This window comes from Nicotiana tabacum, chromosome 21, assembly GCF_000715075.1.
Source record: "Nicotiana tabacum cultivar K326 chromosome 21, ASM71507v2, whole genome shotgun sequence".
NCBI classification, from domain to species: Eukaryota; Viridiplantae; Streptophyta; class Magnoliopsida; order Solanales; family Solanaceae; genus Nicotiana; species Nicotiana tabacum.
The window spans coordinates 85,273,201-85,297,724 of record NC_134100.1 but is presented as its reverse complement, the minus strand read 5'-3'; the positions used below and the strand labels follow the sequence as shown (position 1 = coordinate 85,297,724).

The following is a 24,524-nucleotide window of genomic DNA, read 5'->3' as shown; positions in this document are numbered from 1 at the left end:
AAGAAAAGGAGAAGAAGTCGGATAAAATGACGGATGAGGAGTTTGTCGTTATAGACAAAAAGGCAAAAGAAGGTATCATATTAAATCTCTCAAATGAGGTTTTACGTGAAGTTTCTGTAGAAACCACAGCCAAAGGCATGTGAAAAAAATTGAAAACCTTATATATGAAGAGGGCGGTGGAAAATAGACTTTACCTTAAGCAGAAACTTTATACAATTCATATGGGTGAAGATTATTCTCTCTCATCTTGACACCTTTGATTCTATTCTTATGGATTTAAGTAACATAGATGCTGAAATTAAAGATGAGGATCAAGCCGTGTTATTGCTTTGTTCTCTACCCCCATCTTTTAAGCATATAAGAGATACTATGCTTTATGCAAAGGATAATATCTCTTATAAGGATATTAAATCTATCTTAAAATCAAAAGAACAGATAGATAGTGATATTACTGGGGAAGCTAGTGGAACTCAAGCGGAAGTTGGCTTGTTTGTTAGGGGCAAATCCGACTCCATATCCAAATACAATAATTTAGAGTGTCGCTATTGTCATGAGAAAGGTCACATTATCTTTGAATACTATAAACTGAAAAATAAAGAAAAGCATAAAGAAAAAAAAAATGAGCACAAAAATACTGACACCGCCGAAGCTAATGTAGCAACTAATGAGATTGATGGAACTATATTTTTAGCAACTGAAACTAGTTTCAAATTAAACAATGAGTGAATTTTAGATTCTGATTGTTCATATCATATGTTTCCTAGCAAGGACTTGTTTTCTACATATGATTCAGTTGCAGGTGGAGTTGTCCAATTGGGTAACAATGTTACTTGTAACGTTATTGGCAAAGGTACAATTCGGATCAGAATGCACGATGGTGTGGTGAGAACTCTCACCGATGTTAGATATGTTCCTGAGTTGAAGAAAAATCACATCTCTTTGGACACTTGAGAATCCCTTGGGTGCCAATTCACTAGTAAAAGTGGAGTTCTAAAAAATTTTCAAGGTGCTCTTGTGATCATAAAAGCACACAAATCTGATTCGTTGTATACTTTATTGTGCTCCATTGTTATATGCCCTACTACAGTTTCGGTATCACACAACTTGTCTGATTTTGATGGCATTAAATTTTGACATATGCCCATTGGAGCTTTTGCGGAGAAGGTGGAGCAAATTTACTATATCAGCCAAAATTAGGCCAAGGTGGAGATTTGTAATTATGGCCAATATTTTGGCTAATGGAGTCCATCTCACATAAGCATAAGCATCTTTGCAAAGTGTAGACTTTGTTGGCAATATTCTTTGGGACCCAAAAATATTGCATTGTGTGGTGGACATCATTTGCACAAGTTGTATCTCTTCTTTTATACCTAAGAGGCCAAGACTTTTTTGCCTATAAAAGGGAAGGCCATTAGTTCATTTTAGACACACCAACAAGACTTGAGTCTTCATTTCTTGTTTCTTCCTTTCCTCCTTTATTAAGAGTATTTTGTATGAGAGTTAGTGTTATAAAGCACTTGTGTGAACCCTTTCTTTGGAGTGATCTTGTGAGGTTATTCTCTTAGGGTATTTGGGATTAATTAGAGTTTTTATTCTAATTTCGTACTCTTTTTTGTACTCTTATTGGTATAGTAAAATTGCTCCTCTTCGCTTGTGGACGTAGGTCACTTTGACCGAACCACGTTAAATTTGTGTCTTCTTTATATGCTTTAATTGTCGTTGTTATCGACTTCTATTGTCTTTGTTATTGTCGTTATACCGTTGTTTGGCTAAATTTCGCACTACCCGGGTTCCCGATCCTAACACTATTCATTCTTCTTAATACACCACTTTTTAACTCTTTGTGATTTAACCTTTTGAACCTACATCAAACCTATATGTCGCTTTTCTCAACTAATATTGATTGGCTACACTAATCCCATTTCATAGAAGGGGAGCCTTGAAGCAACGGTAAAGTTGTCTCTGCATGATCTATAGGTTCGAGCCGTGGAATCTGCCATTGATGCAGCTTGCATCAGGGTAAGCTGCCCACATCACATCCCCTTGGGGTGCGGCCCTTTCCCGGACTCAGCGTGAACGTGCACCGGGCTGCCCTTTTATACTAATCCGATTTCATTATTTAATGTAAATCGTGCTCCAAACTAGCACGAAAAATAATTTATTTTCCTATAAAGGTGATGTTTCATCTATGTGCACCTCGACTAATTTATCGACCTATTACAGTTACAAGTAGATGGGCCAGGTGAATCTGCCTATGAAGTTTGGGCTAGATCGGCTCGCACTGAGTGTTGTAAGGGTAATTTGAACTCTACGATCTCCATAATTCTCTTCAATGTCTCAACCACTCGCTCATCCTTAGGCACAATTAGCACTAAAAACATATCAACATACGCAAACATAATGGACTTGTTTTTATGTTTGTTCAAAGGGCCGCCCAGATTTACCCGAAAAACGGATAGAGTTGAATTTATACGTAGTTCTAAGGATACGTGGTATAACTTGGTACAAATTGGAAAAAATAAGTAAAGATATACCGAATATTAACTGTAAAAAGGAATGAATACAAACCCAAATTGAGTAGAGAATGATTGATAAGTGAACGGGATGAATCAATGTTAAAAGCCCAAAAAAGGATAATATTTGCTAGATGTTATGTAAATTGGGGAATCCCGCGTTCACGCAGTCTGAAAAGGGTCGCACCCCAATGGTTGTAATTTTTTATGTCTGTTCGTAAGCTATATTTGGAAAAGCTTCAAACTTTGTTGTGAATCAATCAAGAAGCATTGAACGATAGAAATGGAAAAGAAAAGGGAAAGTGTAATCCCTGGTGAAAAAGAGAAAGTCAATACAACGGCGGATTATTTAGGGTTGGTTCAGCGCATTCAACTGGTCCACATATAATATGTGTATAACCATGTGTAATTAGTATATAATTCATGTATACCGGTTAGAAAAAGTAAACAGTAAATCTAGCCGGCTATTTGCGTAAAGATCCCTAACAAAAATTCAGATGTATACATATAATGGGATCCTCCTAAACTTGTTGACTCTAAATCTTCGATTCACCTCTGAGTAATCGCATCCCAGTTTCAGAATTTCAGAAGAACGGTAGAATTAAAAAAAAAAAGATTAATTACCAGAAGATCGACAGCACCCTCATTAGCAGAATGCCAGGGAGTGTCAGATTTGATAACAACAAAGGAGACATGAATAGTATCACCTTCCAAATGAACATTGTGAGACAAACACTCTTCTCTCTCTATCACAAATCTAATCCCATAAATTCCCTGAAAACACAACACTAAGAGAAACAGTGCCACTCTTGACAGGTTTTCCAACGACCTAATTCCCATTTATGCTGAGGCAGAACCAGGATTTCAAATTATCGTGACTGAAAATGAAAGGAAAAAAAAACACAAGATTTTTGAAAATGGTTATTATCTAACTGCCAAGACCAGGTTTATAGGTTCCACAACTGACACAAGGAGATTGTTTTTCTCCTACTAGAATACTTGAGAATTTTACACAAATGATTTAGGAGCGTTAATTTCACTTTTTATAGACATTTTCAAATAATTATTCAAATTTAGGTGTAAGAACACCCTTGATCATTAGGTCAGATTTTGGTGTGCTATTTCTAGGAATATAAAAGATGTTGAATTTATTATTAAGAGACTTACTAGCTAATATACATATAAGATAACGCATTTAAAAACTATATTGGATATTATTAATGAAAATCATAGCAGAGTACATGCTTGTAGCATTGTCGAAATAAAATAAAACCACATCCCAATAATATGAATTTGAACTTTCTAGTTTAATTTTGTGCGTTGTCGGCATCTTTAGAAGTAGTTTGGTGACGAGGATGAAGCTCCAACTTCCAACTGATTCAAATGATTGTTCAAATTAAACATAGCATTGTCTAACCACGCTTCAAACTTTGTCATTTCATCTGCATTGAGCTGCTCAATTGACTCCCACCAACCACTCTCTCTAGTTTCTATCATCTTGTCATAGAAACGTGTTTGAGCAGTTGCAGCGTCTTCTCTTGTATCAAACTCTTCAAGCCTACTACTGAGATGGTTCACTTTGTTTCGAGCATGAGCCGCAACTAGGTGATTAATCTCACTTAACTGCATATCAGGATTCTGAAAACGAGCAATAACAACATCATTTGTAGGGTGAAAAAATGAGAAAGGCTTACCGGTAGGGGAAGAAAGTACGATTCCAATGTCAACATCACATTGAGAAACAAGGTTGCCAGCCTTTTTGTATAAGCCCGTACGACGCTTTGAGAATGTGGCAAAGCGGTCGTCTTTGTTTTCTATTTTTTTCATTGCTATCTTTTGACGCCCTTTAGTCTTCTTGCTCACCATGGCTAAATTTATAAAGAGAGTTGATAACAACAACAAACAACAGTAAAATCTCACTAGTGGGGTCAAAGCTTACTAATGAAACTTTTATTGAGAAATGATATTTAGAAGAAGCACAATATCACGGGTATTTATATACATCAAGAACTACATCACAATGGCAATATCGCGCCAAATATTGTAAGTTAAAAAAAAATCTTTTCATCATACTAAAAAATTATAGTAGCAAAATGAAACCAATTTGATACCACATCAATGAAATCCAAAATTTTAAGTTGAATAGGTAAAATACTCTAATATACTTATGAAATTTACCAAATTAGGGTCAGCAAGTATGGATATAATTTGAGGGAAGACCAACTACGTACCAAATCTCTCAAAACTTTCTATATAAGAACTAAGAAGCAAAATCAAATTCATCACTTGCATTAACAAAAGCAAATCTAAAAGCCAACCCAAATATGAAAATGTCTTAATGTGCTTGCTAAAATTCATCAAGTCCAGGTTGACAATAGTGAACAACTGACTATAATTAGGAGTGATACAAATTGCAAATTAATCAAATCCTTGACTGCTTTAATATCAATAACATTTAGAACAGGATCCTAAATCTAACTTGAATAGGTAAATACTTTACCGAAACAACATAATAAAAACCAACTTTCCAAGTCATTAACATTAACTAAATCTGAAATTTGCTTTAACTGGAACATGTTTTAATGTGCTTGTTGAAATAAGTGTGAATGTAATTAGAAATGCATTGACGTCAATGAAAATCTGAAATTATAACTTGAATAGAAATGCAGTCACAATTTTGCTATATGCCGTTATAGTGAAAGGCTGTCATTTCAACGAATTGTTTTTCTTTTGGTTATTCCGTGGGCACTGTAAAATTTATACACCACGCACACAGATTCAAAAATCATCTAAAAGAAACTTGAAAAACATACCAATAGTTTTATGTGTATGTCCTGCGCATTGCTTGAACTATCAATTGCTTATTGATTCGCTTCTTTGTTATGTCACTACGTTTGAGAATTGAGAACCGCGCTTTATTTTTCAATCAGTAGGGGCTTATTAGGAATATGTTTTTAGACAAGTCAAGTGTTCAACAGATCCCTAAAGTGTAAAAAAGATAGGCCAGTGCGCAAAGCATTCCGCGTTCACGCAGGGTCCGGAAAAGCATCGCACCTCCTAAGGGTGTGATGTAGATAGTCTACCCTAACGCAAGTATTCGTGGCTGCATCCATGGCTCGAACCTACGACCTATAGGTCACACGGAGACAACTTTACCGTTGCTCCAAGGCTCCCCTCCGATCCCTAAAGTGTCCAAATGAAAAACTCTACTAATAAGTTCAGCAAGCCGTTTCCAGAATCATAACGTTGCAATTTCAATTATGACCTCTAGGCCATTTGAGCAACTTGACATTGCAAGTAGGAGTTGCAATTACCAACATTTAACCATCAAATGCATATATGCATTTGACAATACACTTGCAATTTTTGACATTTAAACTAGGCATAGACAAAATACAAAGCCAGTCCTCAGTCAAAGAAGGTGTAAACAAGAATGCAGCATATGTGCTGCACTTGTTTCCAGTGGCACCTTCCCCGAGCATTGAAATTGAAAACCTGTGCACGAAATGAGATTGCTACAACGCGTTTTACTGGGTTGGTTAAAGGAAAAGAAATCTTGAAACATTGTAGAAACACAGCGGCCTGTTACCAAGCTAAGCACCTGCTATAGAGGTAAAGGTACAAACACGGGTTGGATCACTCTATAATTGTTTTTAACATATATACGTATCAAAACTTGGTTGAAATTGTAGCGTCTGCAAAAATACACTCTCTTCCAAAGCTAACTTCTTATAGAGTCGCTGTTGATGAGTCATAAACTCCAAAAACAAATCTTTTGCCTGGTGTGCTCTTCTATATGCTTCACTTCCTGAGTGGACCACAATGAGGTCTTGGCAGATACTTTTAGCTTGACATATATCCTACACGAAAAAGTGAAGACGTAGGGGAGCGGGATCAACCTCAATAAACTGAAATCAAACAACAGATATCAAATGCGAAGAAACAAAACTGATACAAAATGAAAGACACCTCATAAAAACAAATGCACAGGGCTTGCCCCTCAAGAAGTTTAAAATTCTAAAAAGAATCCTTCCCTGTAATTACTTAAAGTATTTGCTAATTGTATCTAGAGAAGTCTTGGAGTGCAAGTACAGTGACATGACTCATGAAGTGGACGGGATGTGAGGCTGGATTCTGGATTCACAAGTCATCCCTAGGAGAAGAAGTTTCAAGTACCTTGGGTCAGTTATACAGGAGGATGGGGAGATTGACGAGGATGTCACACACCGTATTAGGGTGGGGTGGATGAAATGGAGACTTGCTTCCGGTGTTTTGTGTGACAAGAAGGTGCCACCAAAACTTAAGGTAAGTTCTACAGAACGGTGATTAGACTGACTATGTTGTATGGGGTTGAGTGATGGCAAGTTAATAGCTCACATGTCCAGAATATGAAGGTAGCTGAAATAAGGATGTTGAGATGGATGTGCGGGCATACCAGGATTGATAGAATTAGGAATGAAATTATTCAGGATAAGGCGGGCGTAGTCCATGTAGAAGACAAAATGCGGGAAGCGAGACTTAGATGGTTCGGACATGTGAAGAGGAGACACAGATGCACCAGTGAGGAGATGTGAGAGGTTGGCCTTGGAGGGCCTAGGAGAGGTAGAGGTAGGCCGAAGAAGTACTGGGGTGAGGTGATTAAGAAAGACACGGCGATGCTCCAATTTACCGAGGACATGACCCTTGATAGAGAGGTGTGGAGGTCGAGTATTATGATAGAAGGTTAGGTAGCCGAGTGGTCTCATTGTTCATACTAGTAGTATTAGTACATATTCCTATATTGTTTTTTTAGTCTTAGGTTTCTATTATTGTCGTTTCTTTTATTTTGTTCATCTTACTATCTTGTTATTATTAATGCTTCTTTTCCATGGCCCCTCACTGTTGTTTCTGGCTATTGTCTTTTCATTACTGTTGTTATGAATTACTGAGCGGCAACGGTTGGATTCAGCACGCTCTTAGAATAGCTGTGGAAATCCGAACGCCTATCCCAACACAGAGAGCTTATCCACTACATCTACATAAGGAATAGTCTAGTCCAATATTTCTTGTCCTTAAAATATCATATATGCACCGCTGCTGATCCTTTCTAAATCCAGCTTCAACCGAGCATACGTCTGCCGCGGGAACAGGAAGAACGGAAATTTACTTTTATGTTGAAGTCTTAGTAGAGGGCGTCGTTTGCCCCCCCACTTCAGAAAAAAGTAAAAAAGTATGGATGAAGTAAAAAGCATCTTTTAAATCGTAAATAAAATGAACCGAAACTTTTTAGCATTCGGAATGCTCTTATGTGTAGGATTCAATTCCAGTATAAAGAGCTTCTTCAATAATTCCAATTCCTGGAAAGCCTAGAAGTAGCCAATTTTCCATTTTTGATAGAAGGTGTTGTCTTTGGTACTACTATTATTTTACACGATCCAGGAATTTCCACAACGTTGGCGTGATTCGGTTATCTTATCTTTATCTACTTAAAGACTCTGCTTGTACGAGTCTTAAGTGATTCCAGGGCTGGGATCACGAACGTAGTTCAGTCACCTTCCACCTTCAGCGAAGAAATAAGGTGACCAGCTGGAAGATTTTGAAATCCCAACAATATTTTCTATATAAAAAGAATCCGGAAAGCCATCAGGCTTTAAAGGATAGGGGAGCTGGGTATGTTGTTGTATCTAGAGCAGTCTTGATTGTTCAGATTGCATTGATTTTACCTGATATGAAGTAAACATTGGCCTAACTTTTCACATTCTATTTCTTTTCCTTCTATTTTTTCCTAATGCATACTTGTCGCTTAGTTATAGAGGTCAGGTGACCGAATCAACAAGGTCCGGAGCCACTATGCCCTAGCTCTTCCTTGGCAGCTCATCATGAGACATTTAGTTCCTACGTTTTAAGCACTTTTACAAGTATGTCTAAGGAGCATAATTTCCTCAAGATCATGAGTATACAAATTTTATCCAGATAAATTTGATTATTACAGCAACTGATCTCACATTCTAAGCTCTCCCGTTTTCCTGCAGTTAAATGTAAATCAGGTTGTGAGTTGTGACAACTGGAGCATCCAGTTCTCTGGACTAGCTACAAGTAACAATTTAGATATGCATGCTGCTAGATTATCAAACAACCTCGTATATATGATATTTTCCAATGTCTTCTACCAAACTCCTCCGTGAAGTAGCTCTGACAATACAACATGCCATGCTGCATGTTTAACAAATGTGGGTCCTTGACCTACACCTTTTTCTAATCTATAACAAATAAAATGGTAGCAGTCTTACCTGGGATCCGTACACTAAGCTCCCAAGCGACAGCTTAATCATGGTATGCCTCAAATCTCTCACACTTATAACCACTGGCCTGTAAAAGACAAATGGAAATAGTACATGACTCCATAGGCATTTCTCAATCTAGAATATCGATGCACATGCATGAAAACATGATTTTTACTCTTAAACTGAATTAGTATCTACACATCTAACATAAAAATGGAGTTAGGACACTCACTTCAACTGTAGCACACTGACACCCCAACCCACCCCTTCACCACTACCATGAATCATGAATCCTAGGACTTCACCACCACCATCCGAGAGCCAACCCTGTCGCGACACTACCCCAGAAAGAATCGCCGGAATCTGACACACCACGCACCGCCACGCGCGGCAGATCTCCGACCACCCCTAGCCCACGCGCTGGCGCGTGACGCTTTTCCAGGCCAGATCCCAACTTTTTTCCTTCAAACAGCCTCTTCGCGAGGCTGTTCCGACACCACCCATCCATCAACCTCCAACTTCCGACCACTTTTGCTATTTTCCGGCGACGGAGGTGTCTTTTTCCGGCCAGATTTCACTCCCTCTCACTTTCTCTTCTTTAGTCAGTCTCCTAGCGGGACTTTTGGTTTAGCTATGACGGACTTTTCAGAGAGAAGCTCCTACTTCTCCCTAGAATCTAGAAAATTGGAAAACATGTCTTTTAGCAAAGCTGCATCTTGGCCAGCCCTCGAACTTGGGGGAAGATGCCAGCGAAAGCTTGACGTAGGGCAGGAGCCACACTTCTCGCTATCCGAGGAGCACACTCTCAGGCGTAAAGGTTTCTTGGATTCTTGTTTGATTGGGTCTTTCTCCAAATGGATTGGTTCTCCAGAAGTTGTTAGGAACTGGGCAGCAGAGGCATGGAACGTCAAGGACGGGCTGAAAATATCGCAACTGGGGGACACGCAATATATCTTTCGATTTGTCGACGAGTCTCAAGCTTCAGAAATTCTTGTTAGAGGAAACAGGTGGTTCGATGGGAATTTCTTAAAGTTAGACAGATGGGTGGAGCACGATGGGTGTCTCGACCCTCGTTTCAGTGGCGAAACATTGGTGGTCATCATGGTGGATCTCCCGGTGCATCTCTAGTGTCTTGACCTATTCAAGAAGGTTGCGGAAATCTGTGGAGGTTTCATTGATGTCACTTGCAGCTTGCACGATCTCTCGCGAGTAAGGATTGTGGTAAGGAAAGGGGGGCAGAATCCCTGTCTCCACTGTGGTGGAAGATGGCTACTTGAGCTACAGGGTTTGGTTGAGCCCCGAATTTCGCCCTATCTTTATGCCTGTGATATTGGCGGAAGAAAAGGAAAGGTCAAATAGAAGGGAGGGAAGGGGAAATCAGTCTCTGAGGAGAGGGGAGGGCTCACCAGATCAGTGGACTAAGCTGGAATCAGACGGTAGATCGAGAAGTGACTGGAGGTTTCAATTTGGAAGAAGAAGACAAAATTTTAACAGGAGGAAAAGACGTGAATGGGTTAGTGATGCGGGCTGGAAAGGTAGAATGGGTCGGTCCTCTTTTAACTATCATAGGGTTGGGCAAGATTTCAGCAAGTATAGGCCTGGGCCTCCACACATGGGCCCAGCAGCTTTTCCCAATTCTATTAGAATCGATCCAAAGGGGCCCAGATTATATCAAGCTGCGTCCGATAAGGCTCCTAAACATATGGAAGCAGTCACTCCTTCTTCTTCTGCCAATAATGCCTCACACAGTGGTATTTTTTCACCAAACACTAGGAACTTGTGCCCCTCTTCGGCCACTGTTCCAGGGGCAGCACCGGCAAAAGCTGACGGTGTTATTCCACGGCCCCCCGCCTCTGATGGACCCAGCTCCATCGCCCTCTCATCTCCCACTGTGCTTAGATGTGCTGAGGTTACAATACAATCTCCTCCAAGAGAGGCATTAATTTCAGAGGTTGGTGCCTCTCAAAGAAACGACGTGATCCACCCGGCACCCAGAGTTCCTATTACTAGCAATGCTATGGTTTTGCATTCCTCCGGTAGGGGCAAGGAAAAGGTAATTACAGAAGGCGCATGTCCAATTTCGTCACGAATTGGAGAAGGGGATATGTCCTTATGGATGGAGGATAAATTATTAAACTTTGGAAAGTTCTTAGGTGTTTCTTTTAAAGGGAAGGAAGGTAGGGTGCTAGAACTCTTGAGGGAGATTGAGCAACAGCCTTGTTACGAAGGCGCGGGGAGGGAGTTGGATAAAGGTGTTAATCAAAATAAAATAGGGGATGTAGTGGTGTATCAGAGAAGGGGTCGACAGTGTATGTCATGGAGAAAGGGACCTCAGCTAGGGGGGGTAGGGAAATAGGGGCTATTGTTGCTTATGGAAGTTAAGATCCTTCCATGGAATGTCAGGGGAATGAATGACCCAAACAAAAGGGCCATCATCAAAGTGGGAGTTAGGGAGTGGGGTGCCAACCTAGTTTGTTTTCAGGAGACCAAAATGGATGTTTTGTCGGATGTGATCGTGAGAAGTGTCTGGGGAGATAGTTGGGTGAAATATGCCTGGGTCCTAGCAGAGGGAAGAGCAGGGGGCATTCTACTTATGTGGGATGATAGAAACTTGGAGGTAAAGGAGATTAGGAAGGGAGTTTTCTCTTTGGTAGCTCTCGTCAAAGATAGAGTGAGTGGGGTGGAGTGGGGATTTGGGGGAGTGTACGGGCCGGTATGGGAAGGGTCCAAGGTATTTTTCTGGGAGGAACTGGCCAATATTTGGGGGAATGGGACATTCCATGGGTTCTAGGGGGAGACTTTAACACTATTAGATTCCCGGAGGAGAGATTAGGGTGCAATTTGTGCAATTTGATTTCGAAGGCCATGGAGGAGTTTTCTGACTTCATCAATGATCACTTTCTCATTGATCTTCCTCTGTAAGGGGAAAGGTTTACTTGGGCCAGGGCTGAGGATTCAAACTCAAGGTCTAGACTTGATAGATTTCTGATATCATCCTCCTAGGATGAGCTGGTGCCGAATGTGTTGCAGATCCCTTTACCTAGGCTGACTTCGGATCACTTGCCTATCTTGCTAGATGGATGCAGAGGGAGGGGGGTCCGTGCTCCCTTCCGGTTCGAGAACATGTGTTGAAAGTGCCAGGATTTTGTGACAAAGTGAAAGAATGGTGGACCATCTACGGGGTACCAGAGTCACCCTCATTCCGTCTGTCGAAGAAACTCAAATTGCTCAAGGGAGATATTATTAGGTAGAATAAGGAAGTCTTCAGGAGGGTGGAGGTCAAAATGAGGGAGCTTATGTATGAATTGGGGGAATTAGAGAGAGTGGAAGGGGCGAGGGAGCTAGATGAATCTGAGAAAGTGAGACTGGGGGAGGTTAAGAGTGAAATAGTCGAGTTAGCAATAGCTCAGGAGACTAGTTGGCGACAAAAATCAAGGGCGCTCTGGTTAAAGGAGGGGGATTCGAATACCAAGTTCTTCCACAGGGTTGCGGTTGCAAATCGAAGGAGAAACTTCATAAAGTCCATAGTTGTAGATGGGGTGAGGATCGAGGGAGAGGAGGAGGTAAAAGGGGCGATAGTGGGGTTTTATGAGAACTTATACAAAGAGGAAGTTAGCTGGAGGCCTACTTTGGGGGGAATAGAGTTCAACCACGTAGGGGAGGGAGACAATGAGTGGCTCGAAAGAGCTTTCGAGGAGGAGGAGGTCAAAATGAGGGAGCTTATGCATGAATTGGGGGAATTAGAGAGAGTGGAAGGGGCGAGGGAGCTAGATGAATCTGAGAAAGTGAGGCTGGGGGAGGTTAAGAGTGAAATAGTCGAGTTAGCAATAGCTCAGGAGACTAGTTGGCGACAAAAATCAAGGGCGCTCTGGTTAAAGGAGGGGGATTCGAATACCAAGTTCTTTCACAGGGCTGCGGTTGCAAATCGAAGGAGAAACTTCATAAAGTCCTTAGTTGTAGATGGGGTGAGGATCGAGGGAGAGGAGGAGGTAAAAGGGGCGATAGTGGGGTTTTATGAGAACTTATACAAAGAGGAAGTTAGTTGGAGGCCTACTTTGGGGGAATAGAGTTCAACCACGTAGGGGAGGGAGACAATGAGTGGCTAGAAAGAGCTTTCGAGGAGGAGGAGGTGCACGATGCTGTGTCGAGTTGTGCTGGTGATAAGGCCGATGGTTTCTCCTTGGCCTTCTTCCAGCTCTGTTAGGACACCATTAAGGGAGAGTTGATGGAAGCCATCGAATACTTCCACGTGAATAGTGCTTTCGAGAGAAGCATCAATGCTTCTTTTATTACCATTGTGCCTAAGAAAGAAGGCGCATCTTGTATCAGAGACTATAGGCCTATCAGCCTGGTGGGGAGCATTTACAAGATTATTTCTAAATTGCTCTCCAACAGACTCAAGAAGGTTCTTGACGTGTCTGTTTCGTCCTCCCAGAATGCGTTTGTGGAAGGTAGGCAGATCCTGGATGCTGCTCTGGTGGCAATGAACTTGTAGACTCCAGAAGGAAAAACAGAAAACCCGGCTTACTGTGCAAGTTGGACCTTGAGAAGGCTTTCGATCATGTCAATTGGGAGTTCCTGGACTTCATTATGAAGCGGATGGGGTTTGCGGAAAGATGGAGGGGATGGATCAAGTTCTGCATTTCATCAGTCAGATTCTCTGTCCTGATTAATAGTAGCCCGTGTGGTTTCTTTGGCAGCTCCAGGGGGCTCAGGCAAGGTGACCCCCTATCCCCCATGCTATTCATTTTAGTGATGGATGCTCTGAGTAAAATGATGGATCGTGCAGCGAGTGGAGGCTTCTTGAGAGGATTCTCAGCTCTGATCGGGGCGCTCAGTGCCCGAAGAGTCTCTCATTTGCTTTTTGCGGATGACACCCTGGTTTTCTGTGATGCCGATATGGATCAGTTGACCTGCCTGAAGCAGGTACTGCAGTGGTTTCAGATAGTATCAGGACTCAAAATCAACCTCGGCAAGTGTGAGATTTTCCCGGTGGGTGAGGTTGCTAACATTGAGGCTTTGTCTCATGTTCTGGGATGCAAGATGGGCTCTCTTCCCACTACTTACCTGGGTCTACCATTGGGCGTTTTGCAAAAGGATACTACTATTTGGAATCCAGGGGTTGAAAAACGATTAGCAGGCTGACAGAAACGGTATTTGTCAAAAGGCGGTAAGGAAGTGCTTATTAAAAGCGCTTTGTCGAGTATCCCTACCTATTACTTATCCCTGTTGCAAGCACCTGTGAGCATCACAAAAAAACTAGAGCGGCTTCAAAGGAATTTTCTTTGGGATGCGGCAGATGGAATTAGAAAGTTTCATCTAGTGAATTGGCAGACAGTCACTTCCCCAAATAAGTGGGGTGGACTTGGAGTAAAAGATCTCAGGGTATTCAACAGAGCTTTGCTGGGGAAGTTGTTGTGGAGATTCGGGGTAGAAGAGCATGCTCTATGGAGGGAGGTCATAGCAGAAAAGTACGATTCCACGGGAGGGGGTTGGAGGACCAAGGCAATCACAGCACCGTTCGGGTGTGGCATGTGGAGGAACATCATGAAGAACTGGGAAGCTTTTTATGGCAACATCACTTACAAGGTGGGAGATGGAAGGAGAATCAACTTTTGGAATCACAGGTGGTGTGGAGAGGCTACTCTGAGGGTCTCTTTCCCCCACGTCTTCAGAGTTTCAAACCAGAAGGAATTGATGGTCCAACAAATTCGCAAGGAGCATGAAGGGGGATAGTATGGGACCTCTCTTTTAGAAGGAACATGCAAGATTGGGAGATTGCGGAGCTCCAAAATTTGTTGGCACTGCTATACGGGCAAGACATGCCCCATCCATCTTATGATTCTTGGAGATGGGGGTTGCGTGGCGATGGCTTGTTCACCGTAAAATCCTTCTACCAGAGTATGTTGGTGAGACAGGAGACTACTTTCCCATACTCATCGATCTGGATTCCTAAGGCGCCCACGAAGGTGTGCTTCTTTGCATGGCTAGCAGCGAGGGGAGTGATCTTGACATCTGAAAATCTGCGAAAGAGGAATTACACATGTTAGTTGGTGCTACATGTGTAAAAGCTCATGGGAAGAAGTTGATCATCTTATGCTGCATTGTCCTGTGTCCTGGGGTTTATGGAGGGCAATCCTGAATCTTTTTGGTGTTCAATAGGTGATGCCAAACACTGTAAAGGAAATGTTATATAGCTGGGACGGTTTCCGTAGAAGAAGCAAGCAAAAGGCGTGGAAGTTCGCCCCGTTAGCTCTCATGTGGTTAGTCTGGGGAGAGAGAAATAGGAGAGTTTTTTAGGGGATTGAGTCTCCGTTTTCACATCTTAAGAATAGTCTTTTATCTTTGATCGCTTTTTGGTGCACACATATAGCCCCTACTTGTGTAGAAGATTGGGCGTCATTTGTAGAGAATCATGTTCTTATGTAAATTCTCTACTTTTTATATACTTCTTGTATGCGGGAGTTTTTTCTCCCTTTTGATTAATACAATTTACCTTATCAAAAAAACAGTTGGTATTATTGTCATGAGTGCTCACTGTTAAATAAACATTTAGTTCGATGCACTGGCACATAAAACCATAGTATTACACTTCCTTTGCAGCTCTCACTTTAGAAGTAGATACTGAGGGATTGAAAAGAATCAATTTTCATATTCTGAGAATGAGAAAGAAAAAGAAAACAAATAGGGCCTCAAAGTATATAACTTTTTCAAGCAATCATTACTTAGTAAATGGAAAGTAGTATGAGCAACCTTATCATACGCATTGATTCTGGATACCTGTTTCATTAAGAATCCAGCTAGTTATTTCTAGAAGTTTAAACAAGGTAAAAATAACTTAACATTTCACGAGAAGTCCATTCCTTCTACATGATTGGCACACCAAGTCTATACATTCTAATTCTATGACAGATTGGAAAACATAGAGGATCTTGAAATACCTATATCGTAAGGAACTCCAAATGGCATTGACGGTGAAAAGTGAGCAGCATCAAAAAGCATTCGAGCAAGAAAGGAAGTAGCATTAAACGGAATGTGAAACAAAAAAGTAGCATTTAGAGCTGAGTATTCTTCTCCTGTACAGTACATTTCTTTAAAAGCTGATTTGCAGAGCAAAACGACACTTTCAACTTCATAAGCAGAGAACTAAGGAAAAACAAAACAGTGCAGAATGCATAACACTTCAAGCAATCCCCGAATAAATTATAACTCTTAGCGGCTCCAGAAACAGGGGAATTAGCAGGTGAAACTACGCATTTACTCTAGAGAGATCTTTCAAAAACGATCCCAACTAGTCACAGAAAGTGTAGTACATTGAGTGCAACTTCAGATTAATTAATATATAAAAGGCTCTTTACAAGGACTCAACCATTTCAAATTTTGTGCTGTTCTTTTTCTAAATAAAGATAGATACCATTCTAGAACCTCTAATTCAACTTTGGATCCATTTTCACACACACACACACAGAGAGAGACAGAGAGAGAGAGAGAGAGAGAGAGAGAGAGAGAGAGAGAAGGGTGGCTAACTGCAGAAGCAGCTCAAATATCTGCAGTTCAGGTGTCAATTGCAGAAGCATCTATACTATCAACAAGAAAAGAAGAAATTGCAGAAGCAACTAATATCAGATGGCATTGAGCATGTTTTCACTGTCACGGAAGTCAGTTCAGGACCAAGGAAAAAGACATGCTATTTATGTAACCACAGAGCAGACCTCAAACAAGTGGTGCAGCAGAATTGCACTAAGGTATTTGAGCAAATCACAAGCTCAGGAAATATAAGCATGCCATATGACAGTTCTTTCTTCCAAGAAAAATAAAAAGCAAAAATTTCAGAAGACAAGTATGCTTGAGAAACTTTACATCATGACTACACACTATTCTATCCAAAAGAAATTGACTGGCTGGGTAATTGTGGCAAGGAATCTCTAAGCAGAACAGCCTAAAACCTGTCTTAGCAAGTTTGATCCAGGCCAAACATGATCCTAAGCTGAATGAAAATGTGTTTGAGCTCATAATCTGTCTAGAAGCAGGGAACCAGTGCTTCTGACACACCCGAAGTCCAATAACTAGAAGAAACAACGCAATTCTAATGGGAGCTAGATTCTAATCTATTCAAGTCTAATACATGTGGGAATAATATATAACACAATAATAACTGAAGCCTAAATATTTTATTGATACTAATAACATATAAATCTTTCCAAGGAATACATTACAATGAAAGAAGAGAGATGACAAAAGGATCAACGACAACTTTAAGGAAGAAACTGATTTAGAAAACGCACCTTCCCCTGGAGGACACAATAAGGTGGATTGGATTATCCAAAAACTGTTGTATCTTCTGAAGCTTCTTTTCACAATCTGCCACGATAATGCCTCTTGCATAGGGCATATATGACGGGCAGGCAAAAACATGTACTTGTGACAAAACAGAAGTGTGTTCATGTATGAAATCCCTCAGTGAAGATGGCAACAAGTTCCTCTCCAAGTTTTCAACCAGAATGAGATGGTAATTTGAACACTGCCCTCCGAGATCTTTATCATGATCCCAGTGCCTGCTATAGTTACAATCTGTTGCTGCAGTTCACAATGAAGAACTTAAGAAAGTGCAATTACCACATCGTAACAGGTGATGGAGTTCCGTAGCACACCTTCGGTTGTGCATCTCGCATCAACCATATTCTTGGCAATGCTTATACCCTACATGAAAGGAAGAGGAGAATGATTTAGGCACCTTCATGTGCATCATCACTCAAATTCATGAACATTATTAGGTGATAACTTGCCTTGGAGGACGAATCTGGCTTTTGTACAGAAGACAAATATCTGCCTCTTTTATTAAGAGGCAATCCTCTAGATGCTGGACTGTCATGCTCAGAAGTAGAAGTCGACTTGCAAGAGGATTTTCTGAGTTTCTGGTTTGCCAATTTCACGAAGGAAGCTAGTCTAGGATCAACTTGCGGTGTGCCCTTTATGATACATATGCCTTCAATTCCAGAGGCAGTCAAGCAATCCTTCTTTGGACCATGAAGCCAGGATAAGACAAAGGTACATAAACACTCCTCCATTCCACTGTGAAATGAATGGTTCACATTGTGTATCTACCAAAGAGTGGAATAAGACAATTTGAAGGAAGTGAATCAAAGCCAACAAACCAATTTGAATTAGGTAGGCCCCTCCCTTTCTTCTTTGAATCATGCTACTTTTACTGTATATTTATGACAAAACCACAATTTAAAGTAACAAAACAACAGAAGGTAATGACCGACACAATAACGAGGTTCAGCAGTAACACCTACATCCTAGAACAAGAAGGTGCGAAAATTTCACTATGGTGAAAGAACAACGGTAAAAATCTTTCCCCAATTCTCAGAAACCTTAGTTCCCAATATGTTCACAAACACTCTCCGCTTAGTTTGTCTCACACTCTTTCTCTTCCTTTTCCTCTTTCTTTTCACACCCTAAACTGAAAAGAAACCCTCCTTTTGTACAAGAAGATAATCTTGTCGTTTTAAGAAAAACATTTTTGAATATAAGAAAATATTAGATAATCACATACCTTCCAGACGAACTTGTTCCATGTATTTTTAGGTCTATGACTATGTTGTCCCTTTTTAGGCACCATGATTTCACACACATTAATTGGTGCATCCTAAGGCCGAAGTAGGACATCACCAAACCATCCCAAACGACCTTCTCTCGTTATATATTCTTTTTTAATCAGCAGCTCTTATTTTCTTTTTTTGGATAACTATGGTATCCGGGTAATCTTGTGCGCACCTCAACTAATTTCACAGGATACTAGCTACAACTCAAGTCTCACCAGCACAAGTACCGGATAACTCTATCCACCAAGACTTGGCCAGATGGGAAGAAATCACCTAGTGTTCCTCATGATTCTCAATCCACTTCATTGACCACTAAAATACTCTCATTTTATAGATATATGTATATTACTTGCACCTCATGTTCAATGTGATCATTTGTGATCTTGAATGACCATGCATTCATCTTAACATTTGTTTTGTGTGACACTCATCTTGTGGATGTGTTGGACCTAAGAGGCCCACATTTACTCTAATAGCATTACTGGTCTTACGAACATTCTAAGAACTTTCCTACTAACTTTGTTAGATATCCTCACATAGCATCACTTCAGAAACGCTTATTCATTTCAACTACCCAATTCTTGATATGTGTAGCTGCATCAACGATTATACCTTTCTATTGGAATATCAAGCCTAGATATCTCAATTGTTTGCATTTAGAGATTGGTCAAATCCAGCAATGCTTCATTTATTGCACTTGTCCCCAAGAGAAAGGTGCAATAGAGCTCAAGGACTTTAGACCAATAAGTCTCATTGGAAGTATGTATAAAATAGTGGCTAAACTTTAAGCAGAAAGGATAAAGACAGTGATAGGGAAGCTTATCTCGGGGGAACCTAATGCATTCCTAAGAAAAAGACAGATAACTGATGCAGCAATCATCGCAAATGAACTACTGGATGAGAGACTAAAAAGTGGAGTCCCTGAAATTTAATGCAAAGTGGATATAGAGAAGGCATTTGATCAAGTGAGTTGGTCCTACCTACTGTCAACACTAAGAGGAATGGGTTTTGGTGAAAGATGGATCAGGTGGATTAAGTTGAGCCTCACCAAAGTCAAGTATTTGGTCCATGATAATAGATCTTCAATTGGCTTCTTCTCCCCTCAGAAAGGGATTAGGCAAGGAGACACCCTCTAAACTTTTCTCTTCATCGTAGCAAGGGAAGGCTTGAGCAAAATGCTTGATAAAGCAAGGCAGTTATAATGGATTGAAGGGTTCAGGATAAACAACTCAGGGAATTCAATCTCAGTCTCCCATCTACTATATGCATATGACACACTAAATTTCTGTGGGGATGAAAAAATGCAACTACAGTACCTTAATCTAACCCTCCTTATTTTTTAATCTATTTCAGGTCTGCACATAAACATGTTGAAAAACATGATAAGTGGAGGTGTGGAATGGTGTGATTGAGAAAGTGGAGAAAAAGTTAGCAACATAGCAGATGCAATATCTCTCAATGGTTGGAAGGGTGACTTTGATTAATAGTGTCCTGGACAGCATACCAACTTACATCATGTCCCTCTTTCCTATGCTAAGTAAAACCCAAAAGCAACTGGACAAATTGAGGAGATCCTTTTTATAGGATGTTAACAGTGAAGGTCACAAATTCCATCCGGTGAAGTGGGCAATTGTAATTCAACGAAAGTCACAAAGAGGACGGGGCATTAGAGATCTTCCAAAGCACAACAAGAGTTTGCTAATGAAACGGCTTTGGATATATGGGCAAGAAGGCACTAACCTATGGAAGGAAATAGTGAAAGCCAAGTATGGTCAGCTGGATAATTGGAGCACTAGAACTGCTAGAGCTCCTCATGGGTTTGAGCCCCGGAAACACATCAACAGCTTGAAGGAAGTCTTCCAACAAGATGTGTCCTTCAAAGTTGGTAATGTTCACATGTGAAATTTTAGAAAGACAAGTGGCTAGAAAACTTCACACTGCAAGAAACTTATCCATTTTTATTCCAATTAAAAGTGATCTTAACATTAGCACATAATAGATCAGACAACACTTGGATGTCTGGATGTCCTTTCCAGGAGAAACATACAAGACCGGAGATAGGAGGAGTGCTTGATCTACTTGGAAGGTTAGGAAACTTTACAATGAACATCCAGCACACTAAGATGGGGCATCTCTAAGTAAGGTGTATAACAAACTATGTGCGTCGAATGAGGTTATTGACCTATGGCCTTGGAAGTTAATTTGGAGAACCAATCTGCCTACAAAGGTTAGTTGTTTTGCATGGATGACTCTTAAAGGTACTATTTTGACTCAAGACAACCTTTGTAGGAGGAGCTTCCAGATTGTGAATAGATGCCACATGTGCCAACTCAATTCAGAATTAATCAACCATCTATTTTTGCATTGCACAGTGGCTACTGATCTCTGGCATATGTTCTTTTCAATTTTTGATATCAGCAGGACACTACCTCAGAGCGCCAAGGAAGCAGTTGAAAGTTGGAGCTTTTGGAAAGTCAGCGGGCCATCAAAAGTATCTAGAAAATGATCCCAGCGTGCATATTTTGGTGTCCTTGGATAGAGAAGAATCGAAGATGTTTTGATGGCATGTCCTAATCACTTCTTGAGAGCTAGATGTCTGTTGTATCGTTTTAATTGGAGTAATCTCTCCCCTGAGAATAATGTTATTCCCTTTCTAAACTTTGTTGGCTCACTGAGCCTGGCCTGATGGCGTACTTTTTTGGTTAGCTCACTATGATTAGAATAAAACATGAAGTACTGGAGCTAACACCTCTTCTTTTGTACTATTTGCATCTTCTTGATGCCAGCAATACACCACCTTATTTCATAAATAAATAAATAAAAGAGATTGGACTTCATCTATCTCACTCTATTTATATTGTTAAACTTTATAATGCATAAATTTTGTTTTGCTTCTCCTTATGTTAAAATCCTTACTATCTAGAGTGCTTCTCCATAATTCAAACTTTTGGTTGACACCCTCGCTAGTTTCGTCAAAACACAATTTCGTAGACAAAATAACTTAAACCATGGGACTTCATCATGTATATTGTTAGTTAGTTGGATAAGCAAGTCTGAGCTCAATGCCAATTCCCATTGAACTCACAGTTAGGAGAAACTCCTTTGTATCTCCTACCACTCTTTTTACACTAATGAAGGTATTTTGGTCATCTTGTTAATAACATAAATCTCAACATCCTTCTTTCTTGGTACTTTTGAGTTTTGATAGTTGAAAAAGCAAAGAAGATTACTTGCAACTATTGATAACAAGGAAATAAACAATCTGTTTACACCTGAAACATATCAATGAAGAGTATATATGGCATGAGAATGTTTTACTTATCAAATTTTGCTCTGGTGAGCTGACAATTCGAAATGACTATGAATAAACTAAGTATCAAATAATATTAATCAAGATGCCTCAATCCTGAATTAGGTGTGATCAACCACATGAATCTTCTATATCCTAGAATTCAAAGGATTCATCATAGTTACACTATGTCAACCTACCTCACCTTCCTCCTTTATCCGTGCTATGCATAAAGCATCACAAAAACGAGTTGATTAAAGCAACAAATATCCAAATAAATTTCCGAATACCTAAGCTCGTATCAACATCCATAACTGAGAATTTGACAGCATCATAATGTAATAGATATCATTACCTCAATAGATATATCTAAAACAATTCTCAAAAAAAAGAAAAAAGCTTACGGCTTCAACTACGGCATCGTAAAAGAGCATATCATCCTTGCAAAAAGCATTACACGCCGCACAGACAATCATCCCTTCCTTCATAACACTACCGCATTCGCTATCCTGCAGCTGAGGCGAAATATTCCTAAACCTACCAACGAATTCATCGATTTCTTCCTTCGATTTGAAATCCTTAGCGGCGATTTTCGAATCGAATGTCTCCGGATAGCCCTCGTACTTCACCATTAACGTCTCGCCGTTCACGACGACTAGTACACCGTACCATGAGTCGTCCTCCTTAGCTCGGTACTCTAGGTCGTACTTTGCCGGCCTTCCGCCGGAGTGTTTCATTTCCGGTGACGTAGATTTTGGAATCTTCTAGAAACTGGGAGCATATGTGTTATGTGTATATAAATTTGAATGATGACGTGTAGTAGAGGAGGTACCTGGGGGAAATGGAATTTGCAGACACTCACGAGCAGTGAGGTTGGGTGGGGGTGGGAGGGCATGCAGCAGGAACACCTGTCCTTCTATACACGAAAATATTTAAATCGGAAAAGGCCAAAAATATCTTTTAACTATTTGATATATCTCAAAAATATCTTTCGTTTTTTTTTTTACCAAAAATATTTCCGCCGTTTATATTTTGGACCACAAATTCCTTTAATCTGTTAGTATTACAATTGAAGGTGACATGACAGTCCATCTGGGTTAGATTTGTTTACATAGCCATCCACCTAAACAATCCAGCATGGCAAAATTTTTTTTTCAGAAAAATTATTTTTCCAGAAATATTTTTAAAATACAAAATCACCAATTATTCCGAAAAAAGTAAAAAAAATCCAGAAAAATTATTTTTTTCAAAATTTTTTATTAAAATACAAAATCAATACTTATTCCGAAAAAAGTAAAAACAATTCCGAAAAATTAACCCCAAATAACTTTAAATTTAGTTGTTGTTTTTTCGTCAGCTTTTGTTACTTAAATAATTTTAAGTTAAGAAATATAAGAGATAAAATTTGCTATGTATATACATAGAAAATTGATTTCTACGTCAACTAAATCAAAAAATAAATATTTTATTTATTTTATTTTATTTAGAATGAGGAGATATGTGTCTATTTTCAAGAACCAATTCGGATTTATGCCGGGAACGATAAACTACGTAAGTCATTCATCTTTTGAGAAGATTATTAGAGTAGTATAGGGATAGGAAAAGAAACTTACATATAGGGTGTGATTGGTAGGAAGGAAAATATTTTCCGAAAAATATTTTTCAAATTTCTCATGTTTGGTTGGCATTTTCCTCATGAACTCATTTAATGTTTTCCCTATGAAGAGAAGGAAAAATATTTTTCAAAACTCCTTCTCAACTTTCCCCACCCTATTCCCCATCCCCGCCAACCCACCCCCACACTCAACCTTTACCACCCAACCCCAACCCCAACCCCCCGCCTACCCACCCACCCCTTTCAACAATGAGTATTTTTTTCATGATATAAAAAAGTATTTTTTTCATTTTAACAAAAAAAATACTTTCTTTTCATGTAGAAAAATTATTATTTTTTTATTTCAACAAAATGAGTATTTTCTTTTCATGATGTAGAAAAAGTATTTTCTTTTATTTCAATAAAATGAGTACTTTATTTTCATGTTGTTGAAAGAGTGCTTCTTTTTTCAACCAAAAGAAGAGTATTTCTTTTTAGTTATGGAGCACAAATTTCAACATTATTTTTGCATATAAAAGTAAAGCAACGCATTAGCTCCTTTGGGTTTTTATGAATTTTTAAGGACTTGGGGGAGGGGGTGAGTAAAGTGGCATAAAAAAATATTTTTCTAAAAAATATATTTTCTACTCTCTAACCAAACACTAAAAAATATTTTTCAACCTTCCTCTTATTCCCCATCCCCACCAACCCACCCTCACATCCCCCACCCACCCCAACCCTCTCCCCACCCCATCCTAAATAGCGATATTATTAATAGTACTTTATTTTCATGTTATAGATAGATTACTTTTTTTTTATTTCAACAAATGAGTATTTTCTTTTCATGATATAAAAAAAAATTATTTTAACAAAAAAAGGTACTTTTTTCATGATATAGAAAAATAATTTCTTTCATTTTAACAAAATGAGTATTTTCTTTTCATGATATAGAAAAAGTATTGAAGAATTAACCCAAATAGTCGTCCACCTAACGGCTTGTCACGACCCAAGACCTAACCCGTCGTGATGGCGCTTATCGTGATATTAGGCAAGCCGACATTTCCAAAATACTTTCAATATTTAACAGAAATAAATTAAGACATTTAAAATAACCGTAGTTTTTCATAAAAATGGGGTAAAACCCAAAGCATAAGTGCAGAAAAATAGCCCAACATCGGGGTGTCACTGAGTACATGAACATCTATACCAAGAGCAGTCTAATACAACATCTAAAGAATAAGAACTGAAATGCAAATA

At 39.6% G+C, this 24,524-nt stretch overlaps 2 protein-coding genes across 5 annotated transcripts; both read right to left on the bottom strand.

Moving 5' to 3' along the window:
* Window positions 1–531: 531 nt before the first annotated feature.
* Window positions 532–4,379, bottom strand: LOC107762587 (agamous-like MADS-box protein AGL29). Its single transcript, XM_075241920.1, has 3 exons — window positions 3,882–4,379; window positions 3,138–3,287; window positions 532–585 (listed from the first exon to the last, which is right to left on the bottom strand). The coding sequence occupies exons 1-3, from the start codon at window positions 4,377–4,379 to the stop codon at window positions 532–534; spliced, it is 702 nt and encodes a 233-aa protein (XP_075098021.1).
* A 1,659-nt stretch (window positions 4,380–6,038) lies between these two features.
* LOC107762583 (uncharacterized) lies at window positions 6,039–22,561 on the bottom strand. 4 transcript variants are annotated; one of them, XR_001642840.2, is made up of 7 exons: window positions 22,078–22,561; window positions 17,563–17,877; window positions 17,428–17,476; window positions 17,062–17,353; window positions 15,718–15,852; window positions 8,783–8,861; window positions 6,315–6,373 (listed from the first exon to the last, which is right to left on the bottom strand). XR_001642840.2 is itself a non-coding variant. In XM_016580953.2 (6 exons), exons 1-6 carry the CDS (start codon window positions 22,408–22,410, stop codon window positions 6,167–6,169), a joined length of 1,275 nt encoding a protein of 424 aa, XP_016436439.1. In that variant the 5' UTR covers window positions 22,411–22,561; the 3' UTR covers window positions 6,039–6,166. The 4 variants fall into 4 exon arrangements, 3 of the variants coding, with proteins under 3 accessions (XP_016436439.1, XP_016436440.1, XP_016436441.1); XM_016580953.2 differs by lacking the exon at window positions 15,718–15,852 and having other exon boundaries at window positions 6,039–6,373; XM_016580954.2 differs by lacking the exon at window positions 15,718–15,852 and having other exon boundaries at window positions 6,039–6,373; window positions 17,062–17,347.
* Between the last annotated feature and the right edge of the window lie 1,963 nt (window positions 22,562–24,524).